Source organism: Hyaena hyaena, unplaced genomic scaffold (assembly GCF_003009895.1).
Source record: "Hyaena hyaena isolate Hyena2069 unplaced genomic scaffold, ASM300989v1 scaffold_253, whole genome shotgun sequence".
NCBI lineage: Eukaryota > Metazoa > Chordata > Mammalia > Carnivora > Hyaenidae > Hyaena > Hyaena hyaena.
Genome location: NW_024080887.1, coordinates 1,432,025 through 1,453,895, shown reverse-complemented (window position 1 = coordinate 1,453,895; position 21,871 = coordinate 1,432,025). Strand labels below are relative to the sequence as shown.

Here is a 21,871-nt window from a genome sequence, read left to right as displayed (position 1 = left end):
TAAGAGTTCTTGCTGTTTAGCCCAAGGAGGATTAAATCACATTGATTTCTAAATCTACATGAGAAACAAGGTTATATTGACCCCTGTTTTATTTGAGATTGGGAATTGTAAAGATTGGTGTTCTATACGAGTGCTTTGCAAACTGGGTCAGGACCAGTTTTAAAATCCATGCAATGTGTCATTATGTATCACATAATATGAGGTTAAGTATTCAGTGAAACTTTGGCTTAAGTGTGCATTTATATATGTATACCTACATAAATGTTTATTAGATTGCAGTGTGAAGATATTTTTTCAGTGTGTGCTGTGTTTTAAGAAGTTAGAAAGCCACAGCTCTATACCTGTCTGCTTGTGTGGTAACTTGAGCATCTGAATTTCTCATGTTTTTGTGGTTTTGGGGGGCAGGAGGTAGATGAAGGGCTTAAGAGTTAGGGTGCAAGAGTAAAGGATCAGCTGTCTTTGAGTCTTTAGTGATTAAACAAAGTTGAGATGGGATTTTACTGATTCAGTGTTTTGGGGTAATTAAGGCTGAATTTGTTTTGTGAAGCTTTTGAAAGCTCATATAACCAGAGGGAGTTACTATGTATGCTGCAAATTTATAGTTGCATTTGTTAGACTTGCCCATAGTGCAGCGAATGTAATATCAAATGACATTTCGTATTTAGCTATCTGATAGAATGCCTTTCTGATCCAAGACTGAAAGGTCTATTTTAAATAATCTCAGTTATTCTGGCACTGCTTAGAACAGTCATTTGAGTTTATACCTAGATATACAATCTGTTTAAACCTAAGATGTGGGACCAATAAAAAATTGAAGGGCTTTGGGATTTTGGGGGCCAGGTGGTCAGGTATTTGTTTTTATTCTTTAGTATGAAATAGTTTTCAGGAAAGGTCATACAAGCAAACATTAAGCAAACATTAGGTGGTGTTTCAGTTTAAGAAACTGAATCTTCAACATTGAGTTAATGGCTTCTTCTTTTCTTTCATTTCTTTCCAAGGTTTGGGCCCCATGGGATCCCTGTGACAGTATTTCCCAAAAGAGAATATAAGGATAAACCTGAAGCCATGCAGCTCCAAAGTAATACATTCCAGGGAGGGACAGAAGTCAAGCGTGAAGTGAATGGTGCTGTCCCCGATGACCCTTCTCCTGTCTCACCTCCCGAACCGAGCTTGGCGGAAAGCCTGTGGACTTGCAAACCACCACCTCTCTTCCATGAAGGAGCACCTTACCCTCCCCCTTTGTTTATCAGGGACACCTATAACCAGTCAATACCTCAGCCACCTCCTCGGAAAATTAAGCGACCCAAACGAAAAATGTACAGGGAAGAACCTACTTCAATAATGAATGCTATTAAACTACGACCCAGGCAAGTCCTGTGTGACAAATGTAAAAACAGTGTTGTTGCTGAAAAAAAGGAAATTAGAAAAGGTAGTAGTGCAAGTGACTCTTCTAAATACGAAGATAAGAAACGGAAAAATGAAAGTGTAACTACTGTGAACAAAAAACTGAAAACTGACCATAAAGTGGATGGGAAAAACCAAAATGAAAGCCAGAGAAGAAATGCTGTGGTTAAGGTTTCCAATATTGCTCACAGCAGAGGCAGAGTAGTCAAAGTTTCTGCTCAGGCAAACACATCAAAAGCTCAGTTAAGTACTAAAAAAGTGCTCCAGAGTAAGAACATGGATCATGCAAAAGCTCGGGAAGTGTTGAAAATTGCCAAAGAAAAGGCACAAAAGAAGCAAAGTGAAACCTCTACATCCAAAAATGCACATTCAAAAGTCCATTTCACACGTCGATATCAGAGTCCCAGCTCAGGTTCCCTTCCACCCCGGGTTCGTTTAAAACCACAGAGGTACAGGAATGAGGAGAATGACTCTTCTTTGAAGACAGGACTTGAGAAAATGCGGAGTGGCAAGATGGCATCCAAGCCCCAGTCTCGCTGCACCTCTACCCGCTCAGCAGGTGAGGCCCCTTCAGAAAATCAGAGTCCCTCAAAAGGCCCCGAAGAGGCCAGCAGTGAGGTTCAGGACACAAATGAAGTGCTTGTGCCTGGTGAGCAGGATGAACCACAGACACTGGGCAAAAAGGGCAGCAAAAGCAATATCTCTGTTTACATGACCCTAAATCAAAAGAAATCTGACTCTTCCAGTGCTTCAGTGTGTAGCATTGATAGCACAGATGATTTGAAATCCTCCAACTCTGAGTGTAGTTCTTCTGAAAGCTTTGATTTTCCTCCAGGCAGTATGCATGCACCTTCCACCTCCTCCACTTCCAACTCTTCAAAGGAAGAGAAAAAGCTCAGTAATTCCTTGAAAATGAAAGTTTTTTCCAAAAACGTCTCTAAATGCGTCACACCAGATGGCAGGACCATATGTGTAGGGGACATTGTTTGGGCCAAGATCTATGGCTTCCCTTGGTGGCCAGCCCGTATTCTTACTATAACTGTGAGCCGCAAAGATAACGGGCTTTTAGTTCGACAGGAGGCCCGTATTTCATGGTTTGGGTCTCCAACAACCTCTTTTCTTGCTCTTTCGCAACTCTCCCCCTTTTTAGAAAACTTCCAGTCACGCTTTAATAAGAAGAGAAAGGGCCTGTATCGCAAGGCTATCACAGAGGCGGCTAAGGCTGCCAAGCAGCTGACCCCTGAAGTGCGGGCTCTGTTGACACAGTTTGAAACGTGAACATGGACAGTAAGGTAGGCAAGAACCGTTGGAAGGCGCCACAGATTTTCTAGTCTAGTTAGGAGTCACTTCTACGAAATAGCTTGGCCAAATCGGAGGGAGAAATTGTATGGTTGGCTGATGTTTTTATACTTAACTTATAGCCATTTTTAGACTGAGAAGCTAAAATTGAACAAGCAATCAGAATTTGTCTTAAGGAAGTAAGATTTCAGCAGTATTTTTCAGTTTTGAAGTCAAACCATCACAAGGCATAGGAGCCATAGCCTCAACTGAAAATGAATTTTTGCAGGGACTGTTAATTGCCATTTGTACCTAGTACTGTGTGTATGTGTGTATATTTATATATATACACACATGTACATATGTGTGTATATGCATGCACACATACATACATATATATGTATACATATATATATATATAAAATATAGCCTGTCACTGTGTGACACAGGTTGCATATTTGGGATTGCAGGAAGGGCTGGTGAGCTGGGGGGGGTAAATAGTGTGGATATTTAATAACTACTTGTTTTTAATTAATGAATACTTAGCCTTTCTATGTGCACAGTGGCACAAGAGTTTGATACTTAGGTGTTTGACAAACTGAGATGCTTGCTATTCAGTTGCAGACTGGGGAGAAAGCCCAGTATTTGGGGTTAAGATTTTCAAGGCTAATAGGTTTTTGAATCGTCACTCTTTTGTTCAATGGGGATTTAACAAAAACTTTCAAATTTCTGGTTTGGGAGTTTAGGTAGGTTTGTCTTTGGATGTGTAAATAGTTGATCGCTATATTTGGTCAGATTTCTCCTGACTGGCTGTTCCTAAATTCTTAGGATACGTCTTGGTAAATTACACTTTGTGAATTAATTGTCATATGTGTAATTGTTGCATTTTGGATGTACCTAATTTGATAATTTTTAAAAAATATTTCCATTTAAGGTATCTGTTTGCAGGTCAGAAAATGAGAAAATGTAATTGTGTAATGCTCTGAAATGTAAAAAAAAAAAAAAAGCTGTAAATAAAATCGACTAAATCCAAATTATTTGTGTGTGTTTCTCAAAAAGCTTTGAAAAATTTCAAGATGGTAGAAAATTATTCTTTGTAATAGTATGTAGAGGAGATGAAAGAAATTAAACTTTTATTTTTGTATTTGTCCTATCAGAGAAAATATCTGAGGATAGATGAAATTCAAGTAAGTGATTAATCCACATATTCTTAAATGAAGTTTTACAGCATATAGGTCTGATGTGCTTCTAGATTTGAGACACTCTTCCCTCCAATTTCTCATAAATGTGTGGGTTTAATTTTCCTCATTTTTAGCCTTAATATTTCATCACATGGTTCTTGTAATTATAACCAGTCTCTCTTCTGCCTGGTCTTCTGCCTCAGGTATCCTTGCTTTTGGGGCTAGTAATTTAGATCACGATTTTTCTACATGGTCCATCTGTCCCTCAGATTTAACTTATTTTCTATTTTTAGCTTTTTATTGTTAGTGAAAAATAGATCCGATTGCCTGTTGGAGGCAACTTTATCCCAAGATTTTTCAAGTTGCTTTCATATTTTTTAGTGTCGAACTTACCTTTAAATTTGATGCAGTATCAATTTGACATGGAAAATTGAAAATTATAAATAGAGCAGCTTTTTGTGTAATTCTAAGTAATCCAATTTGAAATCTTAGTTACCTATGGAATTAATGGAGATTAAAATCCATAATCTTCTGTCAGCTTCCTTAAGATTATGGACTTCTATGATTTATGCACTGATTTCTGCAAAAGCAAGTAGAATTTCTTCTGGGGAACTCAGTCAATGCTTTTTGATTATAATAAACACACAATTGATAAAAACAATGTTGCACTTGAATAGAACATATTCTTTCCTGCAAACAGAAACAACTATACTATTTAAAATTCTTTGATTATAACAGGTTGAAAGATGTTCACAGTGTGATTGAGGAGTTTTAAGGAATTATCTTAAAAGATTTTTTGGGTATTTGTTTCAGATTAATGAACTTGTTCACTCAGATATTTTTGAAAGTTTGAAATCTAAGGTTCAGAAAGATTTAAACAAGGCAGAGCAAAAAGTCACCTAAAATATGTAATTCCAAGGCTTCATGTAATGATCCAGGTGAGTTTTATCTTAACACAGTGGGTTTGACCGTGATTATTGCTAATAGTCAGATGCTTTGGCAAATGTGCTCTGGTTGCATAAACCAAATTTGATTTATTTCAGAAGCCATGGAGAAAAAGAATAACAAAGTCCTAATTGTTGAGTAAAATAACATTCAATTTTATGTAGTCCATACCACTGAGGGAAAGGTTGAAACATAATCACTAATATGCATGATTTCTATCTTGCCATATAGTCCCTCTGTTTTAAACTGTGGCACATTTCATCTGAAGTTTCCTTAGGAGAAGAAACTTTAAAGAACTGCTTAATCTTAAAATCTGTTTATTCTAAACACTAACCCAACAGTTGCATATTAGTGTTTTATTCAAATGGAAATTTTAAAAAAGCTTTGAGTATGGTTGACACACAATGTTACATTAGTTTCAGGTGTACAGCATAGTGATTCATTTTCTCTATGCATTATGCCAAATAGAAATTTCTTAAACAGCTTAATTTATCCAATATTTACTGCAGATAGAGATGGAGTTGAATTGGATACTTGTGGCCATTTTCCTTTTACATTTTTCTTTAAAGTGGTCAAGAAGGAGGCATTTACTTTCTGTATGGAGATAACCATATGTGGTTTTTTCTCCTGGCAGAGAGAAAACTAGGCTTAGGCCAAATCACCTTTCAGTGGTCTAAAAAAAGTGGCTAGAATAAAGGATTACCAAATAAAAATAAGATGTATAACAGCAAAAGATGTCTATTTCTAGAATTACTCAGAAATTTAAAGCATCAGAGTATTTTTCTCCAGTTTCCCAGAACTAAACAGCTGAGTGTTCATCTGAAAGGGTATCTTTTGGACTCATTTATATGTGGAACCAGAGATCAGCAAGATAAGGAAAGTAGAATTCATTAGTGTGGAGCCCACTTGCATGACTTGATGGACATGTATATTCTATGTGCTTTTGAAGAAGGGAAAATCTATAAGTAATAGTACTAAGTAGAATAGATAAGAGTATAGATACAAAGACTGACAGAAGGCAAGGAATATGAAAGTGCTACCCAAATCAACTAGATGTGCATCTTAATTAGTGGGTTTGAGTTTCTGATTTACAAAATAATGAGTTGCACCCCTATTTTGAACAGGTCATACTTAATATTGGTTATGGTGAATGAACGATACACATTTGCATTCCTTTACATACATAGACAAGTCCTTTATATAGAATAACTGAGTTGGGAATTAGAAAACAGGCCTACCTCAGATACTGTGGGTTTGGTTCACACCACCCAATAAAGTCATGAATTTTTTGGTTTCTAAGTGCATATACAAGTTAATTCTGATATATTGTAGGCTGTTAAGTGTGCAGTAGCATTGTGTCTTAAAAATAATGTGTATAAATTTAAAAATAGCTATATTGCCAAAAAATGCTAACCATCTGAGCTTTCAGTGGGTTGTAATCTTGTTCCTGGTGTGGAGGGTCTGGCTTTGATGTGGATGGCTGCTGACCGATCAGGGTGGTGGTTGCTGAAGGTGGGGGGGCTGTGGCAATTTCTTAAAATAAGACAATAGTGATGTTTGCTGCATAGATCAACTCTGCTTTTCATGAACGATTTATTTCTTTGTGGCATGTGATGTTGCTGTTAGATGGCATTTTACCCACAGAAGAACTTTCAAAACTGCAGTCAGTCTTCTCAAAGTCCGTTTATCAGCTACGTTGATGTCATAGTCTAAATCTTATTGTCGTGTCCACACTCTTCACAGCGTCTTCACCAGGAGTAGATTCCATCTCAAGAAACACTTATCTTTGCTCATCCATAAGAAGCAACTCCTCATCTGTTAAAGTTTTATCACGAGATTGCAGCAACTCAGTCCCATCTTCAGGCTCCACTTCTAATCCTAGTTCTCTTGCTATTTCTGCCACATCTGCAGTCACTTCCTCCACTGAAGTCTTGAACCTTCAATTTGTAAAAAAAGCAGTATCTGCGAAGCGTAGTAAAGTGAAGCACAATAAAACGAGGTATGCCTGTACCTTAAGAAATCTATAATTTGGATCTAAAATTAGATTTTTCCTTTTAAATTGTGAATCTGCCTATGGTTTGTGCTCTATTGGTTCATTTTTGTTTAGTGCTCCTAGCAGAGAAGGGACTGGCAAATATCTAGAAAACTTGATAATGTTTTGCCTCAGGATATTGTTTGGATTTGGGCCCAGTGAAGGCCTCCAATAGGGGATTTGCCAGAATGAAGACCCTAAGTTGGGGCTAAAGTTAGCCTTTGCTTTGGGATTGTATTAGTATGGTGGCTGTTAAGATGGTCTCTAACTGAAATGCCGGATACAGGGAATTCAGAAGTAGAACAAAAAGCAGCTGGTGCCATGCCAATTGCCAGGAGAAAATAAGACAGCTAAGCTGAATTAGTTACTTTTAGCTGGTTCTGACTGAGCTAAGAGGCCTTTCATATTCCATATTCACAATTTTTGTATACTTACAGTATGGGTTCTATGCACATACAGAGTGCATAGAATTAAAAAAAAAAAAAAAGCTTTAGCAATTAGTATGCCCTGTTGTGCTGTTCTGAATAAAGGGATAGAAGGTTTAAAGTCCTAGTGATAAGGATGCTGTCTGTAGGGTTAGTTTCCCAGGATGTCTGAGTGTGTCTCCTGTGGGGTGGTGGCACCCAGAGGAGAAACCGCTCACCTCTTGTTTAGTCTTTACTCAAGACACGTGCAGAGTCCAGGATTTTCTCCCTTCCCTTGTGACTAGGTGGAAATTATTTTCTTCCCTCAGATTAACAGAACACTGTAATTTGTTAGGTTTTTTTTTTTGTATTTTAAAAATTAAGTACACCTCACATAAAATTTATCATTTTAGCCATTTTTTAAAAAAAGTGTACAGCTCTGTGTCATTAAGTACATTTGCATTGTGTACCCATCACCACCTTTCCATTTGAATTTGGATTTTGATAGAAATCTTTTACGTCTGGACTGATACTGTTCTAGAAGCTGGAAATTAAGTCACAGGAGTGTTTTTCTTGGTCCAGCACTGTGATTGGAACATGCACCTTATGCCTGGCTTCCAAGATTCCTTCCTCATCAGCCTGGAGTCCTGGTTAGTGCTAATGGTGCCCCATGTTTAAGAGCTGTACCTGCCTCGTGGTAAAATTTTTAGATGAGTTAGTGTGACTGAATTTGCCCATTAAAATCACTTAAGGTAAGTTTTAAGTTAAAACCATTCCCTCCCAGTGACAAAAACAGTTGTTTTGGACAATTTTATGAACATGGAAGCCACTGAAATTGTTTTACTAATGGAATTAATTAGCTTCCAAAACTTAAATTATTTACATACCATCATACTTTTGCCATATTTTCAAATTTGTGTACTGTTACTTTTACGCTTTTGATGTCAATACAGTTAATGAAAAACACCTACTCCTTGACGTACATACTATTAAAATTCTAAGATCATTTTGTGTACCACACTCTGGTAGGAAATGCTGAAGTAAAGCAGTTTTTTATCCTGCCTTTAAGTTCATTTTGGGATGGACTGAGTCAAATTTTAATGGATCTAATTTCTGAAAAAAGCAATTGTTGAACTTGAATTTTTCTTACAGATTTCTGTGTTATTGTACAGGTTAAGATTGGTTACAGGGAGGTATAAAGGAAAAGAAACCATAGACTCAAAAATTACAAGGACTCAACAAAATACTGAATTTCTGAGTCAGTCTTATTTCCAGCTGAATAAGTTAGATGGCTTGTAGTATATGTTGTCTAATTTATAGGCTTTCTACTATTGGACACTTTTGTTTATAAAGCAATTTCTTAAAACTCTGGTGTTGAAAACAGACCAGTTAAAAAATTCCTAGTCTTAAAACTTGGTTTAAATATGAATTAAAGTTTTTTTCTTTAAATTACTGACATTTGTATAAGGCCTCGTTAAAAATAAGTTGAAGACCTATCCATAATTTATATATGGAATTTTCCTTATAATCATAAGAATGTGACAGGTAGCTGCTTTTTATTACCTTAGAAATCTTAAGTCTTAACCAGAAGTTATGATTTAAAACTCATAATTTTTTTCTATCCTAGTGCCTGTATCTAGAAGGAAAACCACATATGCCATAGCTAAAGCATTATGCTGTTAATTATCACACTTTCCCCCTTTTCATTTAAACTAAAAACATTTGGGTCACCTGGGTGGCTTAGTCTGTTAAGTGTCTGACTTCGGCTCAGGTCATGATCTCACGGTTTGTGCTGTCAGCACAGAACCTGTTTCAAATCCTCTGTCCCCCTTTCTCTCCCCTTCCCCTGCTCATTCTCTCTTTCTCTCAAAAATAAATAAACTAAAACACTTGTAATTATAATGTATATCATTATATACATGTACTCATTATAGCACAAAGATTCACTTAAAAGTTACTGAAAAAGTCTAGAAGGGATATAATTTTTCTTAGTAAAACACTTTTTTGCTTGCCTGGGGAGAATGTTTTATAAGAATCTGAGGGTTATCCTGTTGAATGTAAAATATAGAAATGGATACTTGCAAATATATAACTTGACTGTGACCAGCAGTGCTCCATACCGGGCTTTTATTGAGCAAAGAGTCTTTTTTTTTTTTTTTTTTTTTTAAGATTTTATTTTTTAGTAGTCTCCACACCCAACATGGGGTTTGAACTCACAACCCTGAGATCAAGAGTTTCACGCTCCCGACTGAGGCAGGCAGACACCCGAGCCAAGGAGCATTCTTTCTCACTTCTCAGGAATGTGGTTGCAGGTACAGGCTCTTGAGCCAGATTTTGTCCTAGATTCAACGGGAGCCTTGGATTTGTCCTTTAAAAGCTAGTCGTGTGGGGGCGCCTGAGTGGCTCAGTCGGTTAAGCGTCCGACTGCAGCTTAGGTCATGATCTCACGGTTCGTGGGTTCGAGCCCCGCGTCAGGGTCTGTGCTGACAGCTCAGAGCATGGAGCTTGTCTTCGGATTCTGTGTCTCCCTCTCTCTCTGACCCTCCCCAGCTCATGCTGTCTCTCTCTCTCTCTTTCTCTCTCTCTCTCAGAAATAAACAGAACATTAAAAAAAAAAAAAAAAAGCTAGCTGTGTGATCTTAGGCTACTTCATTATCCTCCTCTGTGTTATGGGGAGAATTACAGTACCTCCTCCTAAGGTAGTTGTGAAAATGTAAAGCCATAAAGTACCTGGCACAAGACCTATAGAAAGAGGGGCGCCTGGGTGGCTTAGTCGGTTGGGCGTCCGACTTTCGCTTAGGTCATGATCTCGCGGTTCGTGGGTTCGAGCCCCGCGTCGGACTCTGTGCTGACTGCCAGCTCAGAGCCTGGAGCCTGTTTCGGAGTCTGTGTCTCCCTCTCTCTCTGACCCTCCCCTGCTCACACTGTCTCTCTCTCTCCTAGAAATAAATTAAAAAAAAAAAAAAAAAAAAAGACCTATAGAAAGAACTTGATGTCGTTGCCACAACACCGCTTTCTGTGTATGGCATAGAAATCTCATTTCTTGTGGCTTTTGAAATTAGCTTTGTGCAACATACGCTCATTAATAAAGTGTTAGAACTATGGTGTTCTTAGCTGAGATTTCAACAATCAAAGCATGGTCATCCATAAATAACTAGAAGTAGGCTGAACTAGTCCCAACGTGGGGGGCAAAGGTGCTTTATAGCGAAGGGAGAACTGTATTAACCTTGCATTTCAGCTCTCCCTTCATTCATTTACATAGTGTATAAATTCCAGTCTGTTCCTCTCCCACTTCTGCTCTCCTTTATGCCAAGCACAGGGCCTGACAAAGGAGAAACGATGCTGCTTGTGAATGGATGAGGAAAAGTAACTGTCTATTTCCGACAGTTATATACTAACAACCAATCACCATCTCAGAAGCCTGGCACATCCCAAATCATTTCAAAGACGTCTAGGAAGTAGCTGCGCTGGTGGGGGCACAGTGGAGTGAGTAGAGGTCCTCCTAAGAGAGTTTTATAAAGGCATCAGAACCACAGAGCTTTGCCTGACAGCTTTTAAATGTGTCAATTAGCTGATTTGCTCAAATGCCGTATTCCCTTAGGACTGTGATATTTTAATATTTTTTTGCCAAACGGTAAAAAGGTGGATATTAATTTGAACATTCCTTTTTATTTTTTATTGCTACTCGTATGATTGAGTAGATAGTTTCCACTTTTTAGGAGGGAAATACCATGCATTCCAAGGCCTTGATCGTGTGTTGTGGCCATATTTTCCAGAAGGTAGTCATCTTTACCCATGGCTCAATATTGAGATGCTGTTGATTACAAACCTATGATTCCCCCTCCCCGCCTTCTGCCCCAGTTTGGTTTTTAGCAGGGAATCTGGCTGGGAGTGGCAACTTAGTGTGAGTCCTGGTATGCTAGGAAGAACTATGTGCAGTTTGTCTAAAATCCTGTTATAACTGGTTAGAAAAACAGCACCAAGGCTAGAAAACCAGAATGTCTACTGTAAAATGAGGCACTGTGCCTTTCCTGTTTGTTCATGTTGCACGATACTACACTGTATTTTTGGGGGGGGGGTTGGGGGGGGGGAGAGAGAGAATATATCAGCAGGGGAGGAACAGAGACAGGGAGAGAGAGAATCCTAAGCAGGCTCTGTGCTGTGAGCATAGAGCCCAAGTGGGGCTTGATCTCTCTCACGAACCATGAGATCATGACCTGAGCTGAGATCAAGACACTTAACCAACTAAGCCACCCAGGCGCCCTGATATTACACTGTATTAAGGAAAATTTATATTGAGTGTTCAGCAAGATAACAGGTACATGTATATAATCTTTCTTTAGTTTTTAATGCTGAACTTTGCCCTAAGAGCATGGTCTGTACTTCCTTCTTCCATGACATCCCCCCATTCTGATCTGCACATTGATAGTTCTGCCTTCCAGGAATAGTTGCCATCGTTGCCCATAAGCTTTCTCTTAGAGGACAAAATAAGTAATTTCCAGTGAAACTGCTGCCTTTCGTGAGGGCATCCCTCCGTTTGTTGCATCACTGCCAGGGCTTCGCGGCTCTTTCTGATGGATCCTGTATGTGCAGTTCGTTTCTAAAGAAAACCCAAGGCCCTAAAAGCACTGAGGGAAAACTCAAAAATTAGCGCAAAAGACTTGTGAGCCAGGTTCTGTGGACTGGTGTGTTGATATTTTGTGTGGTGTTTCAGGGGCTTGGAGGGGCAAATGCACAGCAAAAGATCATTTTTTGATGGAGCTTCTTGACTCTCTTAACTAGGAAGAGAAATTTAGATTTAGAAGGATTGTTGAAACCTCACAAGTTTTACTTATGGAGGGAGAGTTTCAAAGTTAATTTTTTTGTGCACTCAGATTACTTTTTTCTTCTGTGATGGCTGTTGGATTACAATTAATAATATATAAAACATACTTAAATAGTGTATTTGTTTTCCCATGAACAAGAGGGTGCATAACCTTATTAAATCTCATTTAAAAAAAAGTGTTCTCTTTGAGTTAAAATTCAGAAGTAATTAAAGATTAGGTGTATGAGATTTCTCCTTTTCAATATAAGGAAGCTTTTTAAAAAAGTTTTGATTATATGTTACCGTTTCTGATGTACCTTAGCATTCTAAAAATCACTGTTTTATTATAAGGACTGAAAATCATCTAAATCAGTGATCTCAGAGTTGACTCTCTGGATGTGATGAATTGTTTATACTTAAAATAGGGAAGTAAGTAGGCAAGCAAATATGTTAAAAAATAAGGCTTAGAAATACCAATCCTTCATTTGAATTATTCTTAGTATTTGAAATCTCTGTTCTGAAAGCCCAAGGGAGAAAGCTTATCTTGTCAAACTTCTCTTAAGCAGGTATTAACTCACACAGGAATGTCAGGTCCTGAGTAGTATGCATAAGTGATTATTTGCATTAAAAGGAGAAAGGATTCAGGTAACTTTTGGTCATTGTGCAAAGTAGGGTCTTTGAGCACATTAATGAAGTTAACATGGACTAGGATGACAGCTTCAGCCCTCGCCGATCAGGACTACTACAACCCGAGGTTAGTGGCAGGCTAGAAGAAATTTTTTCGCAGGAACAGCACACGTGATTTAGCATTCTAGGGCAGCATCTTAGTGTGTGCGCCCCAAGGCGTTTTGCTGCTGAATTGACTTGAGCTGGAGTGTGCCCTCTCCTGGCCAAGGCTGGTGTGTACACACCTCAAGTCTTGTTTTCTTTTAGTATCCAAGCTTCACTTCCTGTGAAGTCAGCAAATTATCCAGAATACATTTGTTATGAAAATTCAACTGAATTTTGGTCTTATTTTTAAATTTTTTTTGTAAAGTGGATTTAAAAGAACTCAAATGACTGCTCTATTTTTGTTAACTTGGTTTTTTCTACCATAGGTCTCAACAAATGGCAGCTATTACATCAGACAGTGACGAGTCCTGCTGCTCCCTTACAGTGTCTGACAGACCACTGTGGATTCAGACTGGGAGCATTGAAGTTAACAGTGAAACGGGCAGGTCTGTCTGTGTTAAGCCCTGCCACAAAGTGAAGAGGGCATCATGTCATCACTCGATCATTCTAAAGTAGATTAGGCTAGACATTAGTTCATTAGTTCTTTTTCCTTAGTTTTCATTGACCTTGGTAGCTGGGTGTATCTCATAGAGGTGACCGTTTTACTGAATGAAAATAACTTTAAATTGGTATTACTTGCTGTGCTAAAGAAGTAGAGCCAGCTCTTGTGAGCTCCCACAAAAGGAGTTTCTCCTAGGGTGGTAAAAGTTGGGTATTGGATTGTAGAATTATGTCAACTAGCAACAGAGTCTTCGTGGAAAGTCATATAGTGGATTTCTCTATCTTTTCACTATCTCAGTCTTTCTTTGTCACTTTTATATTCATTTAACTTCTTAGTCATTCTTAATGTGTCTATATATAAGAATATATATGTCCACATATGAACATATATATATTCTTAATGAACTAACCTCAAAACCATTATCATTTACACAAGAAAGTAAAAACTCAGAGGGGGGCAAAAGATAATCCTGAAATGTGGCTGTAATCTTTTTATGTACATTTATTGAAACTTTCTTGGATAACTAATGCCTTAAAGGCTTATTTAGGACTCTTCTTCAGCTGGACAGGTTTAAGGATTTCTGATGTACTGCTTCTGAATTACGATCTCTTTTTGCTTCCTTGAATTAAGGCTATTTAACCCTCTCATGTTGGCAGCTGGTGGTGAGCTGTGACTGGGGTGTATCATTGTAGACAACCTGTCATTTGCAAGTTGGGATATTTTGGACTCTTACCTGGATTGTAGGGATGCTAGCTACCCTTATGGTGATTTCTTGAGGAAAAAGTGTTTTAGTTTTCTGTACCTCTCATAGGAATAATGAGACCTGCTTCAATCCTTGGCTTTCCTTTCAACCTGATTGGGCCTCACTAAAGTTGAAGCCAAATATTAGTCATAAATAGAAGGAAATGGAATTTTATGTGGGATTGGCTGTTTACTTTTTTTTTTCCTCTTTCAGTTTACTTCCAGAGTTCTGTGTGGGTCTAAATAGTATTATTAGTTTTAACAAATGAACTTTTCTTAGCTCAATGTCAATTCTGAAAGTGTTAATCATTCTGTTTCTTTAGAAGCGAAGACTACATTCACCTCCCATTCTGATGTGTGCAGTGTAGAAGCCATTTTCGTTGCTTGCCAAAAAAGCATGATAGAATGTCCTATAAGTTTATTTTATAGGCCTTGATCTAGTAAGTCAGTGAGGCAACACTGGGAAGCTTAACGTAAGATCAAGAGGTCTATCAAAGAATGGGAAAGACACCTACTTTGAAATATTCGGAAGTTAAACACTGGGAAGGATGGGGGTGGTTTTTCTTTCCTTTTTTTGCATTCTGTATTTGTTTTGTCCGTTATTATTCCACTGAAAACACCATAGGCTTTTGGTTTAAGAGTACATTTGACCAAAAAGTCATCATTCTCTCCACCATCACCTCTTTTGGAATTGAAGTTCTTATTGGTACTTAGTCTACCAGGCTTGAGGGGCATTAAGCAGGGATTATAGGGTTTCAATGGGGTTCTTACCACTTGGTATCAAAGGGAAGTTGATAATGTTGGGCAGAAATTCTGGTCTGCTTCCTGGCAGTCATTTTTATAAGCCTTGCCCTTTATAAATGTTTTTGCTTAGGTTGCTTTTTGTTGGAGGTGTGGTCAAGAGAGCCTCTGCTCATGACCTGGTGTGATAAGGGACACTACCGTGTCTAACGAGTGTACATAAGCGATCTTTGAGTAGAGAAATGGCACTCTTGATGCCTTCTGATGTGCTGTGTGTACCTCTGGGAAGGTGCCCTCCACCCTTCTTTTTTGCTCTTTGTACATGTGTGGACAGTATGCTCTGCAGCTGACTTGCACATAGCTTGGTTTTTTATAGGAATCTGCTCAAATCTGTAGGCACCCTGTGCTAGAGGAAGGCCTCTGGTGCTTCACAGTGGTGGTCACAGCAGCGGAGGACTCAAAGTTGAGTACTGTTTCAGGTGAAGTGACAGCATAAAGAACAAAGCTAAAATTTCCCCTTTATTAGGCAAATATTCATCAACTATTTTTAAAAATATATTCAAGTGCAGATTGTGTGAAGGTGTGACAAGTTTTGTGTTGGAATTTGGCCAGTTGTACCTCGGAAATAAAACAAATACTTCTGGTTTAAAGTGGATGTAACTTGTTTTCTCAAATATTGGTTAAGTTTAGCTGATTTAAAACAAAAAGTGTGATCCTATAATCTATGCAGGGCTGAATTTAAACAACAAGGACATAATTTTTCTCATATTTACGTGTGCTTAACTACCTTCTCTTTCTTTACTGTATTTCAGCACAAAGACATTAGCAGGCTGCTGGTTTCATGGACCTGTACCACAACCACACAGAACATCAGAGCATCAGGACTGAATGAAATTGGAGATTCAGATTTTTTAAAGCTGCACTAAGAAGTAAATGTTAAGGCAGTGGTTAAAACCGTCTATAAAGGGGCACTTGCAAAGTGTGCTATATTAAACCGAAGACAAGGCATTAGGGGAATGTTTTATAAAAAATAAACTATTGCAATAAGTTATGCATGAGAGGAGGAGAAAAGTGATATGAAACACACAAGGAACTCACTTGAATTTTATGTATGAAGAATCACTGACCGTAACTTTTTTTTGAATGTGAAGTTCTTCTTCGTACAGTGTGGACGGGCCTAAAAACGCAAGGGATGATGACAGAGAAGCTGAATTATTTTTTAAGCTAAAACTTTGTGCTTTCTCCAGGTTTTGTTAATCAGTTCAGCTATGAGCAAAGGCATTTCTAAAATGGATCTCCTGTGAAACAGCAATAGTCACATACGCCGAGGTGAGGCCAAGGTTTCCTTCAGGTGCCGGTGGAAACAGCAGAAAAGATGATCTAACATCCTACTAAATGGATGGCAAAGTGCCCCACTCCACCCCGCAGAGAGATGTTGGACCTTTTCTTTCTTTAATAAAGCAGGGCTGTATTATCTTGAATATACGTTTGCTTGTTAGAACATATTAAGATGTATTTATTTGCCACCAGTATTTAACATTTTGTGCACATTTTCATACCGGCATTCTTACCTTTTAAATTCTGACTCAAAGTGGATAGGCTAGTGTTGCTCTTAGAGTGAAACTGTGTACTCTAAGAGCTAGTTCTGAATTCTCCTGAGGTGGAAAGGCTTTCCCCCTGACTTGTGATGTGGACCTCATGGAGAGCCCTTCCTTCTAAGTGCGAGATATTCATTCTCCCAGGTGTCAGGTGGGACTTGACCCTGGGAACAAGCAGCAGGAACAGACCCATAATGAGCTTTCATGAACGGAACATGAATTCTTACTAATGGAGACCATACTGTTGTTTTGGTCTTTGGAAAACACATATTATGAAAAAGTTTTTCTTTTTAATGAATGGGGGAAACATTCATGAGAAAAATCAGATGGACCTATTAGTACTACATTTTTAAGGCATTTTATATTTGATGGTGCCGTACTTTTAATAATACTGAAGTTTTTTAGTGGCAATACTGATTTATTTTTTAAACCAGAAAGATAATCCATATTGATTACTTAATACAAAAAAGGGGAAAAAATGCCAAAAAATAAAATACAAAATTCATTTGAAGCAACATAACTGAACATTTGGCTCAAGTGTTAAAACTTTCCATAATCTTACTTGTATAGGTTTGGAATTACTTAACCCCACACTCAGGATTAAGAAAAGGTTCTGGGTACAAGTTGGAAAACATTTAATAGAGCTGACTAGGGCTTGTTTTACAACTCAAGAAAAGGTGGACAGTCTTTTAAGGGGCTTAATACAAATTTTAATTACACTGCAAGTAAGTTTGGAGCACATTCTAAAGTCATTTTGGAAAATTCTTCACGAAGTCATTATACATCCAATCTGAAAAGCTCAGGAACTAGCAGCAGGGAGTTCTAAAGATTACGTTTACTTCTGTGGCACCCTCTTCACGGCCCTAGGGCTTAGGCTTGGGTCCATCTTGTTCAGATATTGAACACCAGCAGTACCTTTCAGGCTCACTTCAAGAATCAGAGAACTCCAAGCCACGGTGGATTGTATAATAAGGATTTGTAATTAAGCTTTAGAATTCTTTGTGCAGAGTGATGGAAATAACCAAGAAATAATACAAAGGCAAAACCTGATCTCTCCCAATTCTTTTAAGTATTTTTTCTCATGATAAAATTCTCAAAGGCATTTTTAAATACATGAAATTTGGTGGTATTTAAAATCTAGACATACCATGTTGCTATTTCACTTATCATTGCTTTAGTTGCTTAATATTTAAGCTTTGCTTCATGCTACCTTTGTCTGTTTTTCAAATCTTCACAAGCCTATTTCATTTTGTAGACTTGAATGATAAAAACCGTTTCTCATCTAAAGTATGCTAAAACTTCAATGTTAAAGAATGTTGTGTAACATTTATCCAATAAAGTCTTGATTTTTTAAAATTTAGTTATTTAAAAACTTTTGTTTACTTTTTAGGAGTTAGGTTTGAAAGCTTATTATTTTCTTAACTATTAAGATTCAACCACTGTACCACTGTTGTTCTTTAGGGAGCTGTTTTAAGTAACACTGCCTCCTTAGGCAAGCAGCCTGTAAGTTTTTAATCATTGGTAGATTTTATGGGGCCCTCTACGACTAAAGGATAGAGGGTGAATAGTTTAATCAGGACCCTGTACATAGACATAACTGTTTTTCTTCAAATTTTTATTTAAATCCTAGTTAGTTAACATATAGTGTAATACTGTTTTTCAGGAGTATACATATGGTTTTCTTTTCTGATGGAAACAAATATACAACCCTTCAGAGTTGGATGTAATTAAATATCTGTTCGTAGGTTCAATTTTAATAAGTCCTGCCATTATGGATAAATGGTTGCCTCTTTAAAAGCCCAGGATGTCTGGGGTACCTGGGTGGCGCAGTTGGTTAAGCATCTAACTGTTGATCTCGGCTCAGGTCATGATCTCACGGTTTGTGGGTTTGGGCCCCACATGGGATTCAGTCTCTATTTCTTTCTGACCCTCCCCCACTTGTGATGGCTCTCAAAATAAATAAACTTAAAAAATAAATAAAAGCCCAGCATGTCCGATGTATTTGACCAGAAACACTCATCAGGAAAAAATTAGCTTTTTAAAGCCTACCAGACAGCTGACATTTTTCAGACTGACCCAAAAACTTAGGTTAGTGTGTTTTGCCCCCTGAGCACCCCCCCACCCCATTTGAGATAAGCAATCCTTTAGAAGGCTGCCTGTTATTCCAGAGTATATGTGAAATCTTTAATCTCAAACATTCTCCCATTTCAGTTTATAGAAGTGTAAAGAGGAGGTCACTGGAGTATGGCTCTGTTTATATCTTTTATCGCCCTGAAGTTTCCTACTAATGGAAATGGAACTAGAGAGAACCAAGGTAAACTCATGCACACATTATCTGGAGGGCCTCCACATGACACCCACCCCACCCCACCACATTCCTGATCATGTTATATACATATGTCAGTATGTTTACAGACCCACCTCCTAACACAGGAGGGGATGAGTGATGAAACCCATGGATACAACTCAGGATCTTTCTGGTGCTCTCTTCATATAAGGAAATGTAAGTTTGGATTCATGCCCTGGAATCCTTTATGGAATGTACCGGTACCTCCCCAGACATGCTGGGTATGTCACTGCAAATATGCACTACAGGTAAAATTAAGCTATTTTCCTGCTTTTATACCTAATAACGCATTTCTCCTGCAAGTAATGCTTCTTCCCTCAATGCTTTGAATAGAGCACACTGCGTTTCTTTAGGCATACCTTGCTCTAGTGATGAACATCCTGCCACATCTTTGCTTATTCACGATGAAATTTCATGGCCTAAACTCCTTTGCTCTATTATCAAGAAGGTAATGAACCTGGAACAAAAGAGTAGAAGTGAGTAATACTGTGCCAGAAGAAGAGCGAGCTGGCCAAACCCAAGCTCCAGGTCACTGTACTTAATAGTTTTGGGGGGCACCTGGGTGGCTCAGTGGGCTAAGCATCCGACTTCAGCTCTGGTCATGATCTCACGGTTCATGGGTTTGAGCCCCGCGTCGGGCTCTGTGCTGACAGCCAGCTCAGAGCCTGGAACCTGCTTCGGATTCTGTGTCTGCCTCTTTCTCTGACCCTCCCCTGCTCACACTCTCTCTCAAAAATAAATAAAACATTAAAAAAAAAATTAGCCACACTGGCCAAAGCCATGGAAGATGGAATTTTTTTAACAGTTTATTGTCAAGTTGGTTTCCATATAACACCCAGTGCTCATCCCCACAAGTGCCCTCCTCCATTCCCATCACCCCCATGCCCATCACCCACCTTCCCCTCCCCCCACCGCATCTGCCCTGTTTGTTCTCGGCATTCAAGAGTCTCTCATGGTTTGCCGCCCTCCCTCTCACCCACTATTTTTCCCTTTCTTCTGGAATTTTTTTGTTGTTGTTGTTGAGTGACCTAGTCTATAATCTTGTGCTTCTAAGTTCAGTGCCTAATTCCTGAGTGGACAGCTCAGACCTGTGCAGGTGAACCATATCAGCGAACTGAAGTACCTCAAGGTAAAGGAGTCCCTGCTGTGTCACTGTTACAGAAAAGCACATCCAGGGCTTCAGTAAGACACAAAGCAACCTTGTGCAAGACAGGGATGGGGCGGGGCGGGGCGGGGGGGGGGTCCTTCACAAGTTTAAACGAAGCTGCTCTAAGGCAGTTACTCTCGGCCTGCGATGCCAGCTCTGCCAACGGCAGGATCTCATCAGTATCACAGTCTCAGGAAATTACCTGACTTTTTCTTCCAGTTAACTTCATGAAGAAAAGTTGCAAGTAGCATATTCTATTTTGGGGTAGTCAAACTATCCTATGAAACAATGTTGTGTACTTCAGACCAAGTACCAGAGGGCGTCCACCAAAGCCTACATTCTTTGAAATGTAAACACTGTTCTCCCCACTTCACTCCATTCCCTTGCTTCCCATTCCTGGCCTCCCTGAGGACTTGTGTCTTTCATCCGCCTCAAGACTTCACCATCTGTGGATTTCTGACTTGTTACGTTTGGGGGATTGGAGGGCACTTGGGTGCTCAGGTGGCATTAGGTGGCTGCCTCATGGGTGTCCAGGTGGGGTGCCTGATGTAGACAGCCCCCCGACACAGCATCCCACAGAGGGACAAGGGTCCAGTATCTTCAGATCTAGCTCCTCACCTCTGGAACTAAGGACTTCCTGAAGAGGCTTTTGAGTCATTTCCCTTCACATCTGCCATGATGCCTGACGGCTTAGAAGCCCCAGGGCCAGACAGGAATTCCCATCTGTCGGGCTGCATTTTTCAGTGAGCCAGAGCTCTAAGAGCTGGGAATGAATCATGGCTACGAGTGGTTAGCTAGGTGCTTTCTCAGCAGTGGGACAGAAGGCCATACCGTGCTTTAGCTGAGGGAAGGGTGAGCTTCCAAAGTTGTCTCCTGAGTGAAAGCAAAACGAAAGTAAGGAGTCGTATTTCTAGTTCTGGCTGATAGAGCTTAACTCCTATATGATGGAGTTTATTCCTAGTTTGCAGACCTCAGAGAGCTGGAAAATCAGAGGACTGTTATTCTTGTTACAGAATATTCCAAACATTTGTAAAGTAGACTAGCATAACTAAGAAACCCCGTGTATCCACCCCTAGCTTCAACAATTACCAGCTTGTAGCCAGGAGGACTGAAATGTTTAATGCTCTGAAATATGAGGGCCATGCTCACTAGTTTTTATAAACCAACGTTACTACTTTCTCGACTTCCCCGCCCTTTGAAGAGTTTGAAGGAACTGTTCCGATTCTCTAGGGTTATTTTAGCCCCACCTCTTGGGCTGCCTGGTAGCAAGTAGTCCATTGCTTATTTTCAGGAGCACTAATGGCCTCGGTCTAGTGTGGACTCAGGGCAGCTTTTCACAGATAGCAGGAAGCAAGTGGAAATGATCACCTTTTTCTGTACAGCTTTTAACCGTACAGTTTCCTATAGAAACAGATTTCCTAGCCACTTCTGGTACAATGTGCACATACTTCCTCTTTTCAAGGAAATGCAGGTGACAGAAGGACTAAGCTTGTTACTATCGAAGTACAGAGGGGGGCAGGGTGAAAAGGAGCATACACATCTCAAAGCGCTCCAAGATTTTACTAGAGTTTGGGGGTGTGTAGCAAGCACACAGTACACCCCAACAGAAATATTAGAGGAAGAGTTCAATGCCTTCAGAAATAAGGTGAGGATGAAGGGAAAGGCTAGATCACGGCAGGAAGTGATCACGGCAACACAAACACACAGAACAAGCAATAGCCAGGCTGGCAGTGACCCCCGGGCTGCACCCCGAAGACTGAGCTCCCATAGCTCTATGCTGCCATGTAGGGCAACAGCAAGCTTAAGGGAAAGCTTGGATAACAGGAAAAGGGACAGAGGCTTAAATCACTGATTTTTCCTGTCCTAAGAGGCTTCTCAGATTGGCACTCTGGTCTTAGAGGGTTACTGGACCTTGCCTTTTAAAGATCTTTCTTAGGGATATTAAAGCAGCCATTCGCTTGCACAGCTGTTCCATC

General features: G+C 39.3%; 1 protein-coding gene across 7 annotated transcripts in view; it reads left to right on the top strand.

Moving 5' to 3' along the window:
* Window positions 1–17,761, top strand: part of PWWP2A (PWWP domain containing 2A) — a 35,384-nt gene extending 17,623 nt beyond the window's left edge. The window contains exons 2-5 of one of the 7 annotated variants that reach the window (XM_039245337.1): window positions 999–1,963; window positions 6,552–6,807; window positions 13,146–13,265; window positions 15,616–17,761. In XM_039245337.1, the coding sequence (XP_039101268.1) occupies window positions 999–1,963; window positions 6,552–6,807; window positions 13,146–13,265; window positions 15,616–15,691 (1,417 nt within the window). In that variant the 3' untranslated portion in view covers window positions 15,692–17,761. Of the gene's footprint in view, window positions 1–998; window positions 3,626–6,551; window positions 6,808–13,145; window positions 13,266–15,615 lie in introns of those variants that run through there. The other 6 variants (XM_039245339.1, XM_039245338.1, XM_039245343.1 and 3 more) reach the window with 6 other exon arrangements.
* The last annotated feature ends 4,110 nt before the right edge of the window (window positions 17,762–21,871 follow it).